At 39.7% G+C, this 17,438-nt stretch overlaps 2 protein-coding genes across 2 annotated transcripts; one reads left to right on the top strand and one right to left on the bottom strand.

Moving 5' to 3' along the window:
• Positions 1–1,006: 1,006 nt before the first annotated feature.
• Positions 1,007–2,130, bottom strand: LOC128715173 (tetraspanin-3-like). The gene is made up of 5 exons (XM_053810055.1): positions 2,050–2,130; positions 1,785–1,973; positions 1,538–1,708; positions 1,229–1,465; positions 1,007–1,153 (listed from the first exon to the last, which is right to left on the bottom strand). Exons 1-5 carry the CDS (start codon positions 2,128–2,130, stop codon positions 1,007–1,009), a joined length of 825 nt encoding a protein of 274 aa, XP_053666030.1.
• A 1,006-nt stretch (positions 2,131–3,136) lies between these two features.
• On the top strand, positions 3,137–8,431 carry LOC128712249 (Fanconi anemia group I protein). Its single transcript, XM_053807145.1, has 12 exons — positions 3,137–3,232; positions 3,312–4,005; positions 4,208–4,863; positions 4,923–5,035; positions 5,099–5,323; positions 5,388–5,775; positions 5,839–6,003; positions 6,081–6,235; positions 6,317–6,648; positions 6,719–7,243; positions 7,319–7,535; positions 7,633–8,431. Exons 1-12 carry the CDS (start codon positions 3,137–3,139, stop codon positions 8,429–8,431), a joined length of 4,365 nt encoding a protein of 1,454 aa, XP_053663120.1.
• Positions 8,432–17,438: the final 9,007 nt, after the last annotated feature.

Below are 17,438 nucleotides of genomic sequence, written 5' to 3'. Positions count from 1 at the left end.
TCTATCCTTGTTTGCCGCACAAAATAACTCCAAAGAACTTTGCTTACTGATACAGAAATCCATGGGTTGGAGTTTATCTAGATAAGAATCAAAATTATCGTAACACTATCAGCGATTCTGCTAATCAGTTCCGCAATGGCGTAAGATACTGCATTCCAGTCATGCCACATTCTGGAAAAAAATGCCACCAATTTAAATATCTTCGGTAGCAGTAAAGACTGAAACTGTACAATACTTTGTAAGCTAAAGTACACACATGAACGCCAGTGAGTCATAAAAGCTATAAAAAAGCTAAACTGAGCTCCTAGGCTGGTAAAAACCTTTTGGTGTCGTTCGAGAACAAAAAGGTTTTGAGATATGTTTAGTAGCTTATGTGTGGAATTATAATAGAGGCAAATTCTGTGAGCCGTAACTCACTATCGTCAAAATGGCCAAGTCATTAGAATAGAATTAGAATAGAATACAGCTCGTAAAGTTTTTCGTTGTCATCGTCAGAAAAGTCGTGATGGTATTGAAGAGATAATCAAAAAGGTCAGAACAAATATTTGATAGCTGACTGATAAGACAATAAAATCTTTAAAACTTCACTTGCTCTCAAATCATAGCTAGCGAATAGAATGACTATGTTTTCTTTTAAATAATATCAACCTATGAAATAGTTTAGGTATTTTATCTACCAAAAACATCAAAATTGGTAGCACAAAAGGAGTGTTTAGTGCACTTTCTAGCGAATGTTTGTTTTCATGCAGTTTATTATCTATACAATCAATCAAAAAGGGGGTTCTATATGGAGAGAACAATACAAAATTTGCTACCCCAAATATAAATGTAAGTAATACTAACACAAATGTACCATGAAGTACGTTATCGTTTGTGTCTTATCAAAGGCTCAAACTGATAAACGTTATACTGTACTGTTTGAAGGTTTGATGTTTCACAAACGGCAAAGACTGGCTTATGATTAAAAAAAAATAAGGCGTTGTACGCCTATGCAAACACTTGAACTTTACAATTTTTCGCTCGACAGAGTTGTGCTTTGCATTTTCGAGTACGCAAATGGGTTGTGCTTTTCCGTGTGGAACAGCTCTTCATCCATGAATGTAAACAGTCTCAGCTTACGCACTAAAAAGAACCCAAATCCAGCCCCACAAAGCTACAATGGAATGGAGAAGATATTAGTACGATACCAGAACTATCTCCTACCCGTATGCAACGCAATGCAACCTACCTGTAATAGCACCGTTATTAGCGTGTTAGTGATTACCGTATTGCCAGTATCATAAAAAATGTCGTACAGACGGGTATGGCAGCCGGCATCATAGATTGTGCATTTCGTTGTATCTGCAAGATCACAGCAGGAAAGTGGAACAAGCTGCGTTATCAGATCCTCATCGTTCGACGTGTAATCATCTGGAGGTAGAGCCGCAAGCCAATCGGTGTAGTTGTGCACTCCGCAACACTTGAGCTAGAGTTTGGTTTGTTTTGTTTAGTAGAACCGATTACTGTAAGATCGTTATAGATTCTCTCATTAACTAACCTGCATTTGATACGTATCCACGTAAGGTTGTAAACTGACATCGAGCGAATACTGATTTACGGAAAACCACAGCTTGGTTTCCATTTCTATATCCATACTGTATCTTTGCGTGTAACCAATAAAAGCCACCGTACCTTCCATTAGTGAAAAAACGATCAGCAGCAAACAGAACTGTGTGGAAAAAACTAAGATTTATCCAAATCTTTGCTAACTTCCTCACGGGAAGCCTATCGCACGAATAGCTCACCGTATACAAGACAGGACGATTTTCTCTCCATATGCCGAGGAATCCTATGAATGCTAGTACCAGACACAGTGTACCTACCAACATCAGGAATAAAACCAATCGGTACATACGAATGTCCATGAGAACATCCAGCTGTTCATACTGCAGTCTGCATACCGACCCGATCGTCAACAACAGTACGCCCAGGTACTGGAACGGAAAAGCGTATTAATATGCACTGGTGACCGTTGACCGTTCAACTAGGTAGTTCATTAGTACAACTTACACAAAGCATGGTACAGATCATGCAGAAGAAAACCTTGATCCATTTTTTGGACCATCCTCCGGCCGATTTTAGCTCTTCCATTGCGATTACGATTGCGCCAGCTCCACCGTGTCTGTCGGCTGTGTCGAACTGAGCTATGAGCAATTTTTACCGTGCCTTGCCTGTGAGGAAAGAATAAAAAAACACACACATAGCCACACCGAGGGGGAATCACTGATAAGAGAACACCGGTTGGTACTGCATCATCCAAGGCGCCTCGCCACAAATATTCCCAGCATAAGGTTGTTTGTTTTTCGCTGGTTCTTTATGTCGTATTGCGTTGTTTGCAGCACGTTTGTAATTGTGATTTTTATGCACATAGCTTTGCCACTATCGTTAACATTGATTTAGTCTTTTGTTGCAACAGTTATGCTTCGATCTGCTCAGTTTTCAGTGTGATGCACTTTTTCTTTTTTTTGCACAAAACTTTTCTTCAAAGTCGCGATTACTAGCCTGTACAAGACGCACAAACGACCAAAATAAAAGGTTTGCAATCGTAAGCGTTGTTTTACGTGTTTAGCTGACTATGCAAATATATCGGGGTTAACCATTTTAGACCGAAATTCGATGGGACGTTTGTGTATGATGGGAGTGTTTTTACATAGCACAGCAAAGTGAAAAAAATGTAACCTTTTTGTACTGTTCCGGGAAAAGGAAACACTACTTCCACTATTTTTCAGTTATTTTTCATCGTATAAATAGTATAAATTAGTATAAATAAAACATAACGCACATAAAATAAGGACATTTTAAAGAATCATGCAAAATAGTCCAATTCACGAAAGATCTCATAAATTCAACGCTCACCACAAAAGCGCGTCTTCAAATGAAAAAAAACGTGCACAACGGGAAACCAAGATTTTTATGATCTTAATGATTTTAAAATTCCTTTTGTCACATCTTGTCTGCATTTAACTGACAAAACCCGGATCTGTCAAACTATGTCGTTGGCGGGATTTAAATGTTTACAAAGTGTTCGTGTATCGTCCTGTACGCCGGCGTTGTTCAATAAGTTTTGTGTTTGTTTAGTGGTGTAAATTTGCTCAAAATGCCGCCAAATCTTGTGTCTTCCGTGATAAAGTTGGGCCAAAAAAGACAGCACGATGAATTAAAGGAATTGCTAGAGAAAATGCAATCGTCGCAAGTGAGTAAATTGTTCGATGGAATGCAGAAAACAAAAATACAAATGCAAATCCTTCATTAAATTTGTTAATTTCTTTTAGCTTATTGACATGGTTGTGTCCAATATTGATTCCATTGATGGTTACACGCTTTGGCACTTTACCCTGCTCGGTTTAGCACACTCGGAGCGAAGCGCTCGCAAACGGTTCGAGCTAGTTATGGCCGTGCTTCAGCATTTGAACGTTGTGGAGCTTACAACGAAACAGATTTTCGATATGGTTGCACGATTCTTGACCGACTTGCCGTCGCTTACCCCGGAGCAACTGGTAGAAATATGTGAACTATGCATTGAATCAATCCGGGCCGGTGACCCAAAATGTATTACCTGGAAGCATTTGGTACCCCAAACGATTCTTCAACTGTCTGCCAGTGCCGGGAGATTCAACGCCAATGGTATGCTTCTGACCGGAGCAGAATATCGCCAGAAGCTGTTGGAGGAAATATTCAAAATGAAGCTACAGCTAGTCATTCTCACACCACTGTGTGGAATGTTTCGAGATTTAACTCTATCTAAAGACGAAACTAGCATCTTTGTAACGAAAATATCGGAAAATCTGAAAAACATCGAACCACTCGAGCTTCCACCGCTGGCTTGCCAGCTGTTTCACGTTTGCTTAAAGCATCCGAGCCTGTTGGTGATTCCCTTGATGGCGCTACAGAAATATTTCCACAAAAATTACTACAAGAAGCTGTTGTCGACTGAAAACAGCGATACCACCGATTTCGATAGTATTGGTATGGTTGAAAAAAATCTACTTAAATAAATATATTAATCCACCTCCACCTCCATACCATACCATATCGCACCAATATCCCATCCAGACCAATCCCCCGTAGCAAGGACTGACTATCTCGCTACGTGGTAAAACAAGTCGATACGGCCAAGCCGGTCTTACGAAGAAAAAAATATTAATCATGAATTATGTTTACATTTTAGATCGCTATTCCGACAGTGAGATCCGAGAAGCAGAAGAAACGATCCTCTTTCATCTATCGAACGTAGTCGAATTTCGAATCGATGAAACACAAACTGTAACCATGTTCAAGCCGTTTCAAAATAACCCGGAAGTGTTGCTTACACCCTTTTTGGTCGGCGCGCTGCTTGCGATGAGCAAAATTAACCGACAGCCGGACACAACCGATGTCGTTGCATCGCCCATAATGGCATTTCTAATCAAGCTTATAACGATTAGCGAGAAGGAGCGTGAAATGTGCACCCAGTCGGCCTGGTGTCGAGGTCGCATTGAGCCATCGGTGATTGCACGTATCGATCAGCTGTTTAGCACACTGACGGAAAACAGTCAGGATGGAAAGGAAGTGGTTACACCGGGCCTGATTAATTTCGCTTTCGCACTGCTGCTAGCTAAGAAGCAAACAAAGCTGCATGGGATAGCGATCAATTTCTTTCAGCTATTTATCAAGAGACGTTTCATCTTTGGCAACGGAATTATCGCCAAAATCAAGAAGTATCTGTTTGCCGACCTGGAAGAAACGCAGTTTAATACTTGCTTGACAACGCTAAGCTTGACCAATGCCCTTACGGTATCTGAATGCTCAAATACAATTCAGTTCATCATGGATTATTTACTGCTGGTAAGAGGCAAAATAAATCGATTACGGAATTACGTAATGGATTTTATTTATTTTTGCAGATAAATGGAACCCATGCCATGCGATTCATGGCATTCATATTTCCATTACTCCGCATTTCGCACACGATCCGCGATCGATACATCGAAGTATTGCGGAAGGCTATGTACAATGGGTAAAATAATGTCTAATTTTTGCTTCCGTACGTTATAATAACACTGTAACACTGTTTCAACAGCGAAACATCAACGCGGATAATGGGTGTGTTTGGATTTTGTTCACTTCTGAAACAACTGAAAAATAACAATTCTCGACGCTCGTTCATGGGCAGTGGCGCAGGAAATTACACACAACTCACCATCTCTGGTATGTCGTTGCTGTCACAAGCCGCATATGGTTCTCCGAACAATCCGAACGTACATTTCGATATGTTAACGCTTGAAATAATGGGAATGTTGCGAAAGTAAGTAAGCCACATGAAGGCCGAGCCGCATAATTTTAAATCGAAACATTTTTTGTAATTGCAGATGTTTTACCCAGACGCTTGAAGTGAGGGAAATGCTTTACGAAGCTCTCGGAAGGGCGGTAGAGTTTAATACTCAGCTATTACCGCACGTATTGCAGTTCATCGATTGGCACTTTGAAAGTTTCTTCGGTGAAAACCCGAAAGAAACGTTTCGAATTGATTTCGAAAAGTGTGTCCGTTACAAAGGTGAACCGAGCGAGGACTATTCATCGGATGAACAGCGCTCCATAGTGGTGTATGACAATGTCGGACGACTGACATCGTTTATGGTGCATTGTGTGGTACTTTGCGACCTGCATGATATTCAGCATGATACCAGTGCGGTTAAAAATACGTTACAACTCATCGTCGAACGGATTGATAATCTCAGTGCAGAAGATATGGGAATAGTAAGATTACTTTGCCATTGACAGTAACTTCAACTTAATTAACATTTGATCCTAAATTTACAGGTTGGTACACTGGATACAAAGAGTGTGGTTATTGCTGCGCAATACTTAAATACCTTAGAGGCTGCCATGACGTATTGTGCCTGGAAAACGAAGCAGGACAATATCTTGCTGCGTGATTTTGTACGCTTATTTAAACAACACCAGCATTGTGTTGAAAATTTTAAGGTACTTGTCGAGTTTCGTCAAATATGTAGCTATGTGTGTAATTTCTATGACTTCTGTATTCTACCTTTTAAACATAGAAAATGGAACCGAAAAAAGGAAACAAAAAGAATAACACTGAAGGATCGATGAATGCTTCCACATTAGCTGGATCCGGAAAGTCCGGAATATTCTTCAAACCAGAAAACATATGGGACTTGGCCACTATTGAAAGAATTCTAAAGATTTCACTCGAGTAAGTTGCAGCTATCAATGACGTATATAATTGATGTAAGTGCCAAATAATTACAAATTCTTTTACTTTCATTCGTTGCAGTACCATGACAAATTATGCCAAAGAGGAAGATCTTAAACTATTTCGCGGAAATCGAGATCTTCAGCAGTACATACTTAAGATTGCCTGTCAAAAGTTGGAAGGTTTACGATCGCTTCCCGATTATTGGCAGGTGAATCACAGCAAGCGTATATTTGGCCATTTGGCCGAGTGCACCAAGTTAGTGTACGATCGATGCATAAAGCAAACGACCGAGTTGACCGAAAACGGTGGTCTGTTTGTTGCACAGGCTGCTGTCGAATGTTTCCGACAGGGTTTATCATCGGCAATCGAATTATATGAGCGAAAGTTTAAAGATTTTCTACAATTGATATGTAAGTTCGTGCGATGTTATATGCTGATTGTAATGAAAATCAAACTATTTTTTTGTTTTTCTCGCTTAAGGTTGTACAATTGGACCATCGTTTAAAAAGGAAATACTGGTGCAACTGCAAACGATCGTGGAATGGTACTTCAAAGATGGTAACGAGCCGGAATCGGTTGGAGATAAAATCGTGGTGGGACTGCTGCAATGTTTGGAACTGCTATATAAATCGCCTGTCCTCACTCAAGACCATTTGGCGCAGGGTTACGAATGGATGCAGAACTTTTGTATCAACACCAAGCTGAAGCAAAAATCGTTCGCCATCATACATCGTTTGTTGTTCGATTTGCGAATGCGCACTCAAACGGGGGCTTATTTCGATTCGATAGCAATGCGACTGGAGCTAAAATTTGGCCAAATAGCGGCCGAGGAAACAAATCCACTGTTTTACTTTAAATCGATTTCTTCCGGTACAGCAGAACCTACATTCCAATGCTTGTGTGCGATCTTTCGACAGCAGGTAGAGGAAATCGAACATTTGATCCTACGTACTAATAGTCTGATGATACGTTTGAAAGTGTTTGGGTTAGACGACACGGATGAGAGTAAGTATATGCGAGGCAATGAAACAGTAATCGAATCGTTTATCATTTGCTATTTATTTTATGGGATATTTTCAGCTTCACAGTTGCTGAAGTCAATCGAACGATCAATTTGCTCGCAGTTGGTACACATTCTTGGTTCCCTGACGCATTTGTGCAACGCTAATCTGCCGCTCGGATCGACTATGGATACCCTAATCAAACTGTTGCTTTCGATCTACGGTTGTCTTGCAAATTTAAGCAGGCACTTTTTGGCTCGTCATGCGATTGTTCCGATCGCCTATGACGTTACAAAGTATGTTGTATATTAACGCGAAACATTGCGATCCTGCATTAACGATAAATGTATAACGAGATTATTTTTCATAAATTTTCCTTTATCTACCATTTAGATTCAATTTGGTTGTAAAATCATCGAAGCCACTTGCATCTAAAATTTACGATCTTATACCGTTTGTTGAGGAGAATATTATTGGCCAAGATGAAGGAGAGGAGCCAGCAAGTTCGTCGAAAGCGAAATCCAATCGCGATAAAGTATTACGCCAGACGAAATTGATTCCCAAGCTTGTGTTCCGCATCGAGACGTACAACAAGATAGTTATGCAGTTAAGCAAAAAAACTAAGAAAGATTTAACCTATCTGCTACACATGGGTACAGTGCGAGACTTTCGTATCAAGACATCCGCCTTAGTAGAAGCGATTCAGAGAACAATCAGCGATAGAACAAATCCGGGAGAAATGAGTGACGAGGAAGAAATGGAACCCCAGTTGGATCCCAACGAGGACGATGATGATGAAGAAAACATCAATCGTACGGCTTCTTCGAATCGGTCCGAAGTTACCGGTGCCGTCATGGAATCGAAAGCAAACAAATCAACCCTGAACGCGGAAGCTTTGGTGTTGAAAAATTTAGCTCGATTGAATGAACGTACTAGAAAAGAGGCGAAAAAACGAGCATTTGAAAATGTGAAAGATGTTGAAGAGACAACGGTGGCAAATAAAAAATCAAAGCCCACCAAAAAGAAAGGAACTGCTATCTCTAAAATAAACAAACGGGCGCTGGAAGAACTAGACACCGCAAAGGATGCGGAAAATGAAGCACCCGAATCAAATGTTCAAGATCAGCCAGTAATGCGTACACGTACGCTAGGATTGCCAAGACGAAGTGCAAGAAAAAGTAACATGGAGTAAAAAATATCATAACAATCTACTGCTTATATATAACACATCGATGAAGAAATTGAATCTACTGTATTCTTGCACACTATCTGCATCAGTTATATGTGGAGAAAGAAGGCTAATGTTAAGGTAAAGAAACAACGATAAATTTACTACTCTGATCACATAATAAACTGGGCTGAGAGCGAACCAGATTAATGCATTATTTAGTAAGTATATATGTACTTTCGAATTGAAACAATGTAATCCACAAATATAAACAAATGCACCTAGAAGGACGTATGCGCTCTTGGGACCCAGTCACAAATGGATTTGATCGCCGAGTAGATTCTCCAGAAGGCCATACAAACTTACCATTTGATTACTGGTTTGGACTGGAACCAGACTGGTCATCTGATATCCAGTATTCTAATCGGTCGAGCTCCTCAACATAATACGGGCTAGAGCTAATGACGATCTGTGCAATAATCTCAACTGAGCTGTGTTCGATTTTTAGTCACAAAATATGAGAGATATTCGTTTCAAAAGTGTCATTCGTGAAAGTAATCATTTTGTAGAGATGCTATAATTTCATTCCAACCTGATCTATTCGACAACTGACTGGACAGAGGTAAAATTCAAAACAAAGCTTCTTTGTCATACTCCCACATTTGCAAGAGTATTGATTTACATGCCAAGTGAGTAACATAAGCTTGCCAGACAATCAGTGTGTTTTTTTTCGGCGTATTTAAAGGAAATAAGGATAAATAACAAAGCCAACATTGTGGCAAATTATTTGAGATTAGGTGCGTATCTTTATCGACGAAGAACTTGTGGAAGTTCTGGTACAATACACAAATTGCTTGTTCTTTGTCCCGTACATTTCCTTCCGAGTGTAAACTATCATAAGTATGGTAAATGATCACTGAACATCGTGGTACTTATGACGGAATTGTTGTGACATTTTATCCAACTCATAGAATGTAACATTAACGATCGATTAGTTTTCAGTTTGGAAATAAAACGTTTATACAATTGCATCAAACAAGGTACAACAATGAAGGATGATGTATGTAGACTGTGTCTGGCTGGTTTGGAGCCTGATGATAGTGGCTGCTCAGTGTTAAACGATAGGTTTCGGGAGGCTCTTCAGAATGTTTTCACATTTGAGGTAAATGCACTGTATTCTTTTCAGTAATAAGGTTCGAGAACTGATGCTAACATTATATATTCATGAATCTTTTCATACAGATAAGTGTAGACAAGGATTTGCCCGTAAACACTTGTAAACAATGCTCATGGAACGTATTGGACTTTCAAAGCTACAGCGAGTTAGTTAAAAAAAATCAGGAAACACTCGAAAAGAGACTACCACTGAATGACCAAAACATATCGATCACAGGAGAGCATATTGAAGTAACCGGCGTAGGCGATATCAATGAAGTAAATGTTACAAATGACTCCGAACCATTCAATTCATCCCAACCGGAAGAAAAACATTCTGTTGATGCCAACATTATACCTACAGGCAATGATCTTTCTTTAGATGACGTGAAAGTAGCGTATGAAATACATCCAGATCATGTAAGCTCAAAAATGCTAGACGATGCTGACAAACTGTGTTCAGATGTGCTTTGCGAAGAATACGTAATTACGCCGTGTGAAGCAGGAGAGGGCTCGAATCACACAACAATGGAATCTGGCGGCGAAAAGAATATCCTCCCGACTAGGGAACGATTTACAGACGAGGATAAAAACGACATTTCTGACCCAGATGAACCTTCCCAGAAGAAGACAAAACTAAATACACCAAGATGTGCACGGGAAATTGTGAGGAGGGACAGTTTAGAGCATGATTCAAATAACGCATCATCAAACGTTCACAAAGAGGTAGTGCGCATTTTAAACGAACAAGCCAACGAAATGCACCCTTGTGTACAATGCGGGAAAAAGTTTACATCAAGGTGGCAGTTAGATTATCATAAGCAAGAACATGTGGCTTTAAAATGTCCATTTTGCAGAAAAACTGTACCGGCAAAGACCTGGAATTCACACATTACAAGCCATCAGGACGCATTGCGTTGCAATACGTGCAAAACAAAGTTTATAAACCAGCGAGCCTTCAAACTGCATACGAATAGTTGCACCAAGGACTCTCATAAATAGATAAATTATGTTTCGTAAATGAACATCTTTAGCAGCTAATGAAGATTCATTCATGAATGGGCGATCTTTAGCTTGTGTTATGTCACGATGCTTATTTGCAGAATAATATTGTGATACAGAACTGTAGCATTCACGGAAGTAAGAAAATAGAAGTTTATAACAGAAGGATTAATAAAAACTGTGACATGGCGTGATCAAGTGATCGAAACAACGCAAAGTGCCATTATTTTCGTCGAATCAATTCATTCCTTAGGTTGCGCATGTTTTTTCCACATCTTTTTAAAACATTTCACTCATTCCACCCCGGTAACGATCGGTATCGGTATCTGTTCGAAAGGAAAAGATCTGATCTAAATTTTCCACTACATCACATTCAGAACCCTCTATCGTATTTTTACGGTACTAACACCAAGCTGTCAGTTGTGTCAACCTGGGAGGCATCAAAACAAATCATTTTCTTCTGTTTACAGTTCTGCAAATGTTTTGTGTAGCCGGCGAGCGGCAAAATTGTCCTAATCCGTGTGTTAATTACAAGTTGGTCGTGTTCAGAGTAGCTTTTAGTCTTTGTAAAGACAATGCATATCTGCCAATCAAAGTAAACTGATTACCTGACCAACTAACGTACAAAAAAAGGTAAGTTTTACAGCGTCTGTTGCAAGAGAGTGGATCTATGCGTTTTGTAGCTTTATTAGGGTGAACAAATTTGTTTGCATTGGAGAGTTTGTGTTTGCTGTATGTTTGCTTTGGGTTAGTTAAAAAGTTTCACACGACAGGACTGTTAAAACATCCCATCCAGACTGTTTCTAAATGGCAGTCTTTAGAAACGCATCTCATTTCGCAGCAGAATTCCGATACGCCAAAAAAAGCTATATTTTCATTGCTTCTTCGTTGGCTTGTGAATAAAACTAATGATTCGAGGAGCCAGAATCGAGGTTGACCTGTGGGTCTAACGAGTTTCGGTCGGCATCGGGTTGAAGTCGCCGAATCGCTGCACTCACAGCTCGGAGACGCTTAGTTAGCGCATATCGCTCATGCGCCAGGAGACGCACGCACGCAAGGTAATCGTGCGTAGTGCACGGCGTCTTTTAGCAGTCAAATTAACTGCATATCAGAAATCAAAATTTTTTGATACCCACGCCTGTGTTAATGCAGCATGTTTCAAAATGCATATATTTTCTGGCGCACGATCGATAACTGGTTCCTTATGCTTTCCTGCATGTACTGGAATTTGTGCACCTACTGGATCTATTGAATCTACGTCGATTCTATCTCGCAGCAGCCACTGGTCGGAATTGCTTATGCTTTCTTGCTCATGGTTTTTCGTTAAACCGGCCAGATTTATTACTTATTATATTATTATTATTTATTATTATATTTGGCCAGACGGCCAAACGTTATAGACTTATGTTTACCTGTTAACTGGATAGTCAATCCTTATAGTTGAGGTACTATTCGCATGCGATTTTACAACCCACCTCCTCCCCCCTCCACCCCCTCCCCTACCACAAATACATTTCTTTCATGCACCTAATTAACCTACGGGTCGATCCAAATATCGCTAATTCTAATGTATAACATGATGTATGCATGCGTGATTAACATAATGTATATTTTCCCATTTTATTTCTTTTCAGAAACACTAACAATTTGTTGAGCCAGAAATATAGCTTTAGTTTGATTGTATTTGTGTATCGCAAAAGCAATGGACACACATAGCGTTTGTAGATTATGTATCAACGAACTCAATCCGGATGATCCTGATGTTCGCTTTCTTTTAGATCAAACGTTCCAAAAAGCGTTAAAACGTGTGTTTTCATTCGAAGTAAGTAAATGCAATTGGTGTAAAAATTTATTTCCCTACCAGAATACATAATTTCTATAACATTACACATGTACAGATACAGTTCAGCGTGGACATGCCCATGAATATCTGCAAGAGTTGCTCATGGAATGTGTTTGACTTCCTAAGTTACAGCGAGATAGTGCAGCACAATCAGAAAAAACTTGCCGCCAAACTATTGCCAGACCAAGTACAAAACTGCAACGTAAATCAAGAACTGGACAAGGAAGATATTGGTCTGAACATGAACGTAAAAGAGTTACCTACAAATCGGTCGGATGAATATTTTAATGATATTACAATGATAAACTGCAAACACGAAATTGACGATATCCTGGTGACGAATGAAATTCACCCAGATTTCAGCGATTGTCCGTATGAAAGTTTGGCAGGATTTATTGGAGGCGTAACCTGTGGAAAATACGAAATCGTTCCATCTGTTTACGACGAAACACCGGAATGTCCGAACAGTTGTAATACATGCGATGACTTGAGCAACATATCTGTGACTAACAACGAATCCCCGCAATTTAACAATGCCATAAACAGGAAAGATAATGAAAATGACTGCAGAACGCCATATAAGAGAAAAAGCAGGGGGAGAAAAATAACGAAAAGGAGAAAGGCGTGTTACAGTAAAACAGAGCGCTCGGTAGAGCCTGTTGGAGATTATGTTTGCAGCAAATGCGACAGGAAATTCAGTATTCTGAAGGAACTGCGGAACCATAAACAAAATCATGTTGTAACATGTCCAATCTGTAAGAAAACTTTAAATCATAAAAGCATGCGTAAGCATCAAGCAACGCAGCACAAATCATGAAACTTCCAATGTATGTACAAGCAGTCCTGGAGATACACGGAATCGAAGATACGCCTCTACTGAGATAGATTTTAGCACAGAATCTAAGCAACCCTCCGCGATATTTCCAATGGTAACTGCTGAACGAAGTGTTGTGTTTCATTAATCTTAGGAGAAAAGTCATTCAAATGAATCTTCAGTAAGGAGTCGAATATTAAAAGATTCATAAATCCTAAAAGTTTAATATGTTTTTTACGACAGTAAAAAAGCAAATAATGAATCCTCCAAGGCTCATATATCTCTACAGAACCTTGATTTGTCCTGGAGATACACGGAATCGAAGATACGCCTCTACTGAGATAGATTTTAGCACAGAATCTAAGCAACCCTCCGCGATATTTCCAATGGTAACTGCTGAACGAAGTGTTGTGTTTCATTAATCTTAGGAGAAAAGTCATTCAAATGAATCTTCAGTAAGGAGTCGAATATTAAAAGATTCATAAATCCTAAAAGTTTAATATGTTTTTTACGACAGTAAAAAAGCAAATAATGAATCCTCCAAGGCTCATATATCTCTACAGAACCTTGATTTTAGGCCTTTTTTGAAATAAGACTGTGTGAACATAAGTAACGATCTTAGCTCTTATATCTTTGGGTTTCTAATTATATTACCATATTTTAAACTAAACAAACAAATTAAAATAAAAATGAAATTCAGTGTTGGTTCATCAGAAATCAAATTCTCTTTAAGTCATTCCTCGTCCAACATGGATTTCAGCACCAAAGTAATTTATACAACTCATGAAGACAAATACACAAATAATAGCGTATATCGAGGATTACCTGTGATGTTAATCGTTATTGGTAATCGTTGTGTCAAAATTGGTATTTGAAAATGGCTTCGTAAAAGCAAGTCACTGATACAATCTGCCGTGTACCCTGTGTTGGCGCTGTCAGCGCACGAAGTGACAGTCTGACAGCGACGGAGACGGGAGAAAATCGTGCTAGAATCGTGGACGGCAATTTCGTAAAATTACCACCAAAAAAGTTGATCTTTCTTCTATCGTCCAACTCACGGCGGGAGCATCGAAACACACACGCATCAGCTCTGCTTGCAAGATTCAAGTTTCTCTCCACATTCTGGGCTTTATTTGGGATTGGTCGCAAGTATCGAAACATTCACGAAAGCGCAACTAAAATAGAGCGCAAATATATAGTTCACCAGGGGAAAAGTCAACCATCACCACCGCGCACCCCGTGTGCTGCCGTCCGCGTCGCCTTGTACCACCATTGCGACACCGCCATCTACGAATCGGCTACAAATTTACGAACATTCTCGTCATTTTGTCTTCAGTTCCATCGGCCGCTATATTGCGTTTTCTGCCACACAAGCCGTACAACAGCAGGTGGTGTGTTATTCCAGTGTGGAAGTCGAGTTTTTTTTCCGCTAAGACGTAGAACCAAAATTCGTCACGTCATCGCGCTGCATTAACAGTTTGCGTTAGGTTGAAAATCGTAGAAAAAGGATTGCCTATTTTGTTACAATCTTTCACCCAAGAAAGGTGGTTCATAGTCTTGGCAACTTTTAAATAGTGCAGTCGGAAATCTTTGCAAACGGAGGTACGGTCAGTGTGTGTTTTTGGTGCGTGTGCGTGTTGGTGTATTTGTGTGCGCGTGTGTGTTCAGCTCAAAACTCTTCTTCAGGGATATCCATGTGTCCCCATACGTAATAGCATTGTGTATAGTTATCTAGCCCCAATTTTTAATGCTTCTTCTTCATTTTATTCCGTGTGTCTTCAAATATCTAGATCTGTGATCATAAAGCGTTCATTCTTCCATTGGCGTTAGCTATTTTCTTCTCTGCCTTGGTGCCTACTTTGCTGTGTTCCTAGTGTGTAGTGTTAAGTTGACGACGTGTGCGTGAGTGTGTACATATATGTGCGTAAGTTTGTATCTGGTGTTGCTGCGATAGTTGTTCAACGGCGTTCAGTGTCTAGTTTCCAAACCTGTGCGAATCTTAGCAACGGTCGTATATACGGGTAGAACCCCCTAATATCGAAAGGAGGAAATTCCATCACGAAATCCAACCTTCGCATCTGAAGGAAATCTGGATTTAATTGAATTCCATCCGTCCGTTCGAAGATTTGACAGTCGTCTATGGTGAGTAGGCGCTTTTTCAACTAGCTGTTGTAATTGTTTGCATAGCACTGTATCTGCATATCGCTAGGAAATCGGGAAAAATCGGATGATAACACGGTGCATTCGGACAGACGATTCTCATTTACTTGTAGGTTCCTGTAGACCTTTCGAAGGACTCGGGCAACTTGGCAATATTGCCATTTCGTCAATCGGACCGCGTTCCTTTGCCGGTCGATAATTTCCGTTTTCTTTACGTCCGTCTTGTGGAAGACACGTGTTGAATGATGCCGCTGACGATGGTCGAAAATTTTGTGCGATGAAATTTGACGATATGGACGAATGGAAGAAATCCTCCCGGAACCACAACCTCTCGCTCATGCTCCTTATCTTTTTTGCATGCGTGCGACAGTATAAGGCGAAGAAGCAAAGCCAGGGCCATATTGCTATGGGGTCGGCGCTGTTACTGCAGGACAGCTGTAGTGGAGGAGATTCGTAATACTAATACATTCGTACCTACGCGCTCAGGTAAAAGCAGACGGTAAAGTCCATCGCACACTGTGCATATGTATGCGCAAAAGGAAAAGAACCACACGGAAAGGGCATTTCAAGAAGACGAAACACACGTAGAAATGTGCCAAAAGAAAATGATATCGCGCTATATTGTATTTCGTTCGCAACCGACCATTATTTAGGATTCATCGCTGTTTTGTTGTTGTCGTTGTTACTTTCTGTGTTTGCAAAATGTTGCCATTTTTCTCTGTTGGTAGCAAAAGTTAAAGATGACCGTGTGCGGCACTCTGATGTCATGGCGATTGACATTTTTGCTCAACATTACTAATTTGCACCTTCTGATACGCATACTTTGAAGACTTTTGCCTTTGTTATTACTGATACTTTTTAACTGTTTGCGAAATTTGACGCCACAAAATGGGATGGTGCGAATGCTAACATCTTCTTTAACTTCTTCTTCTAGTAATTCTTCAACATCTATACCAACATGTCCCCCAAGGCCTTTAGAAGCGTCAAGGGGTTAATTTTCTTACTAGTAATTGCTCGCTATGTCATACTTTAAAAGAACACCATCATTTACAAATGGAAATGGCATCATATAGCGCAGGCTGACAGACCAACGTTGTTATTTTATACTGCTAGTGTTTCGAATTGTTTTTGCGGTTAAGTCCCCGACTATTCTCCGTGTAAGCTCTAACTGTGTGAAATATTCTGTGCGCGAACATAATGAATCTCACCCATCTTAATATGGTGTAAAGGCAAATGTGTCCCTCGTAACAACATGCCAACGTAATCATTGTTACTATTTATATCCCTTATTACTACCCCACACCGTATCAACCGTACATCACTCACACGTAAAACCGCTACCGTACAAACACGTGCACAAGAATCCCTTCAAAACATGTTTGTTCAAGCGTAAATGTTTGTTTTGTGGTCATTCTGGTCGATGCTGCTGCTTCGTGTAATAATATGGTTTTATTATTCACACAATTGGTTTATGAGGGAAATCGTTCTTTGGCTAAATAAAAACACGACTTTTATAACCTAGCAATGAATAAACGCGGTGGTATGACGGACACGTTCTTCATTCAGAGTAATTATATACTCCAAATTTTACTAATAGTGGCCAGTTGAAAAATATCAAAAATAGAGTTGATAAAGTAACCATTGTTTCTTATTAAATATTAAAGTATTGGAAACACTTCCTCTTGGTTTATTGTTGTTGTCAGCCTTTTAATCAATGAAGTACAAACAGAAAATGCATTAAATACACATTAACAGAAAAAGGATCGTATACTTTTAATGAAAGTAAAATGATAAGCCAAAACCTTTTGCTTCACTTGTATTTTGAAAAGATTGAGGTGTTTCCAATTCTCAGTAAGTTGGCGGTTGCAGTTTGGTTGGTGCACTTGATAACGCGCAAGTTGTTTGTGCAGGGGTTTCCATACAGTGTTCCAAAACATTTGGTACAATAGACTAGATTTTTATGTTGGAATTAAAAAAATCAGGACATATTAAACATCGATTCGACATAAACTTCCCACCCCATAGCATAGAAATAAATTCTCTTAGCTTTAAGTCAC

Source organism: Anopheles marshallii, chromosome 3, assembly GCF_943734725.1.
Source record: "Anopheles marshallii chromosome 3, idAnoMarsDA_429_01, whole genome shotgun sequence".
In the NCBI taxonomy this organism is placed as follows: Eukaryota; Metazoa; Arthropoda; class Insecta; order Diptera; family Culicidae; genus Anopheles; species Anopheles marshallii.
This window is presented reverse-complemented; position numbering and strand designations above follow the sequence as displayed.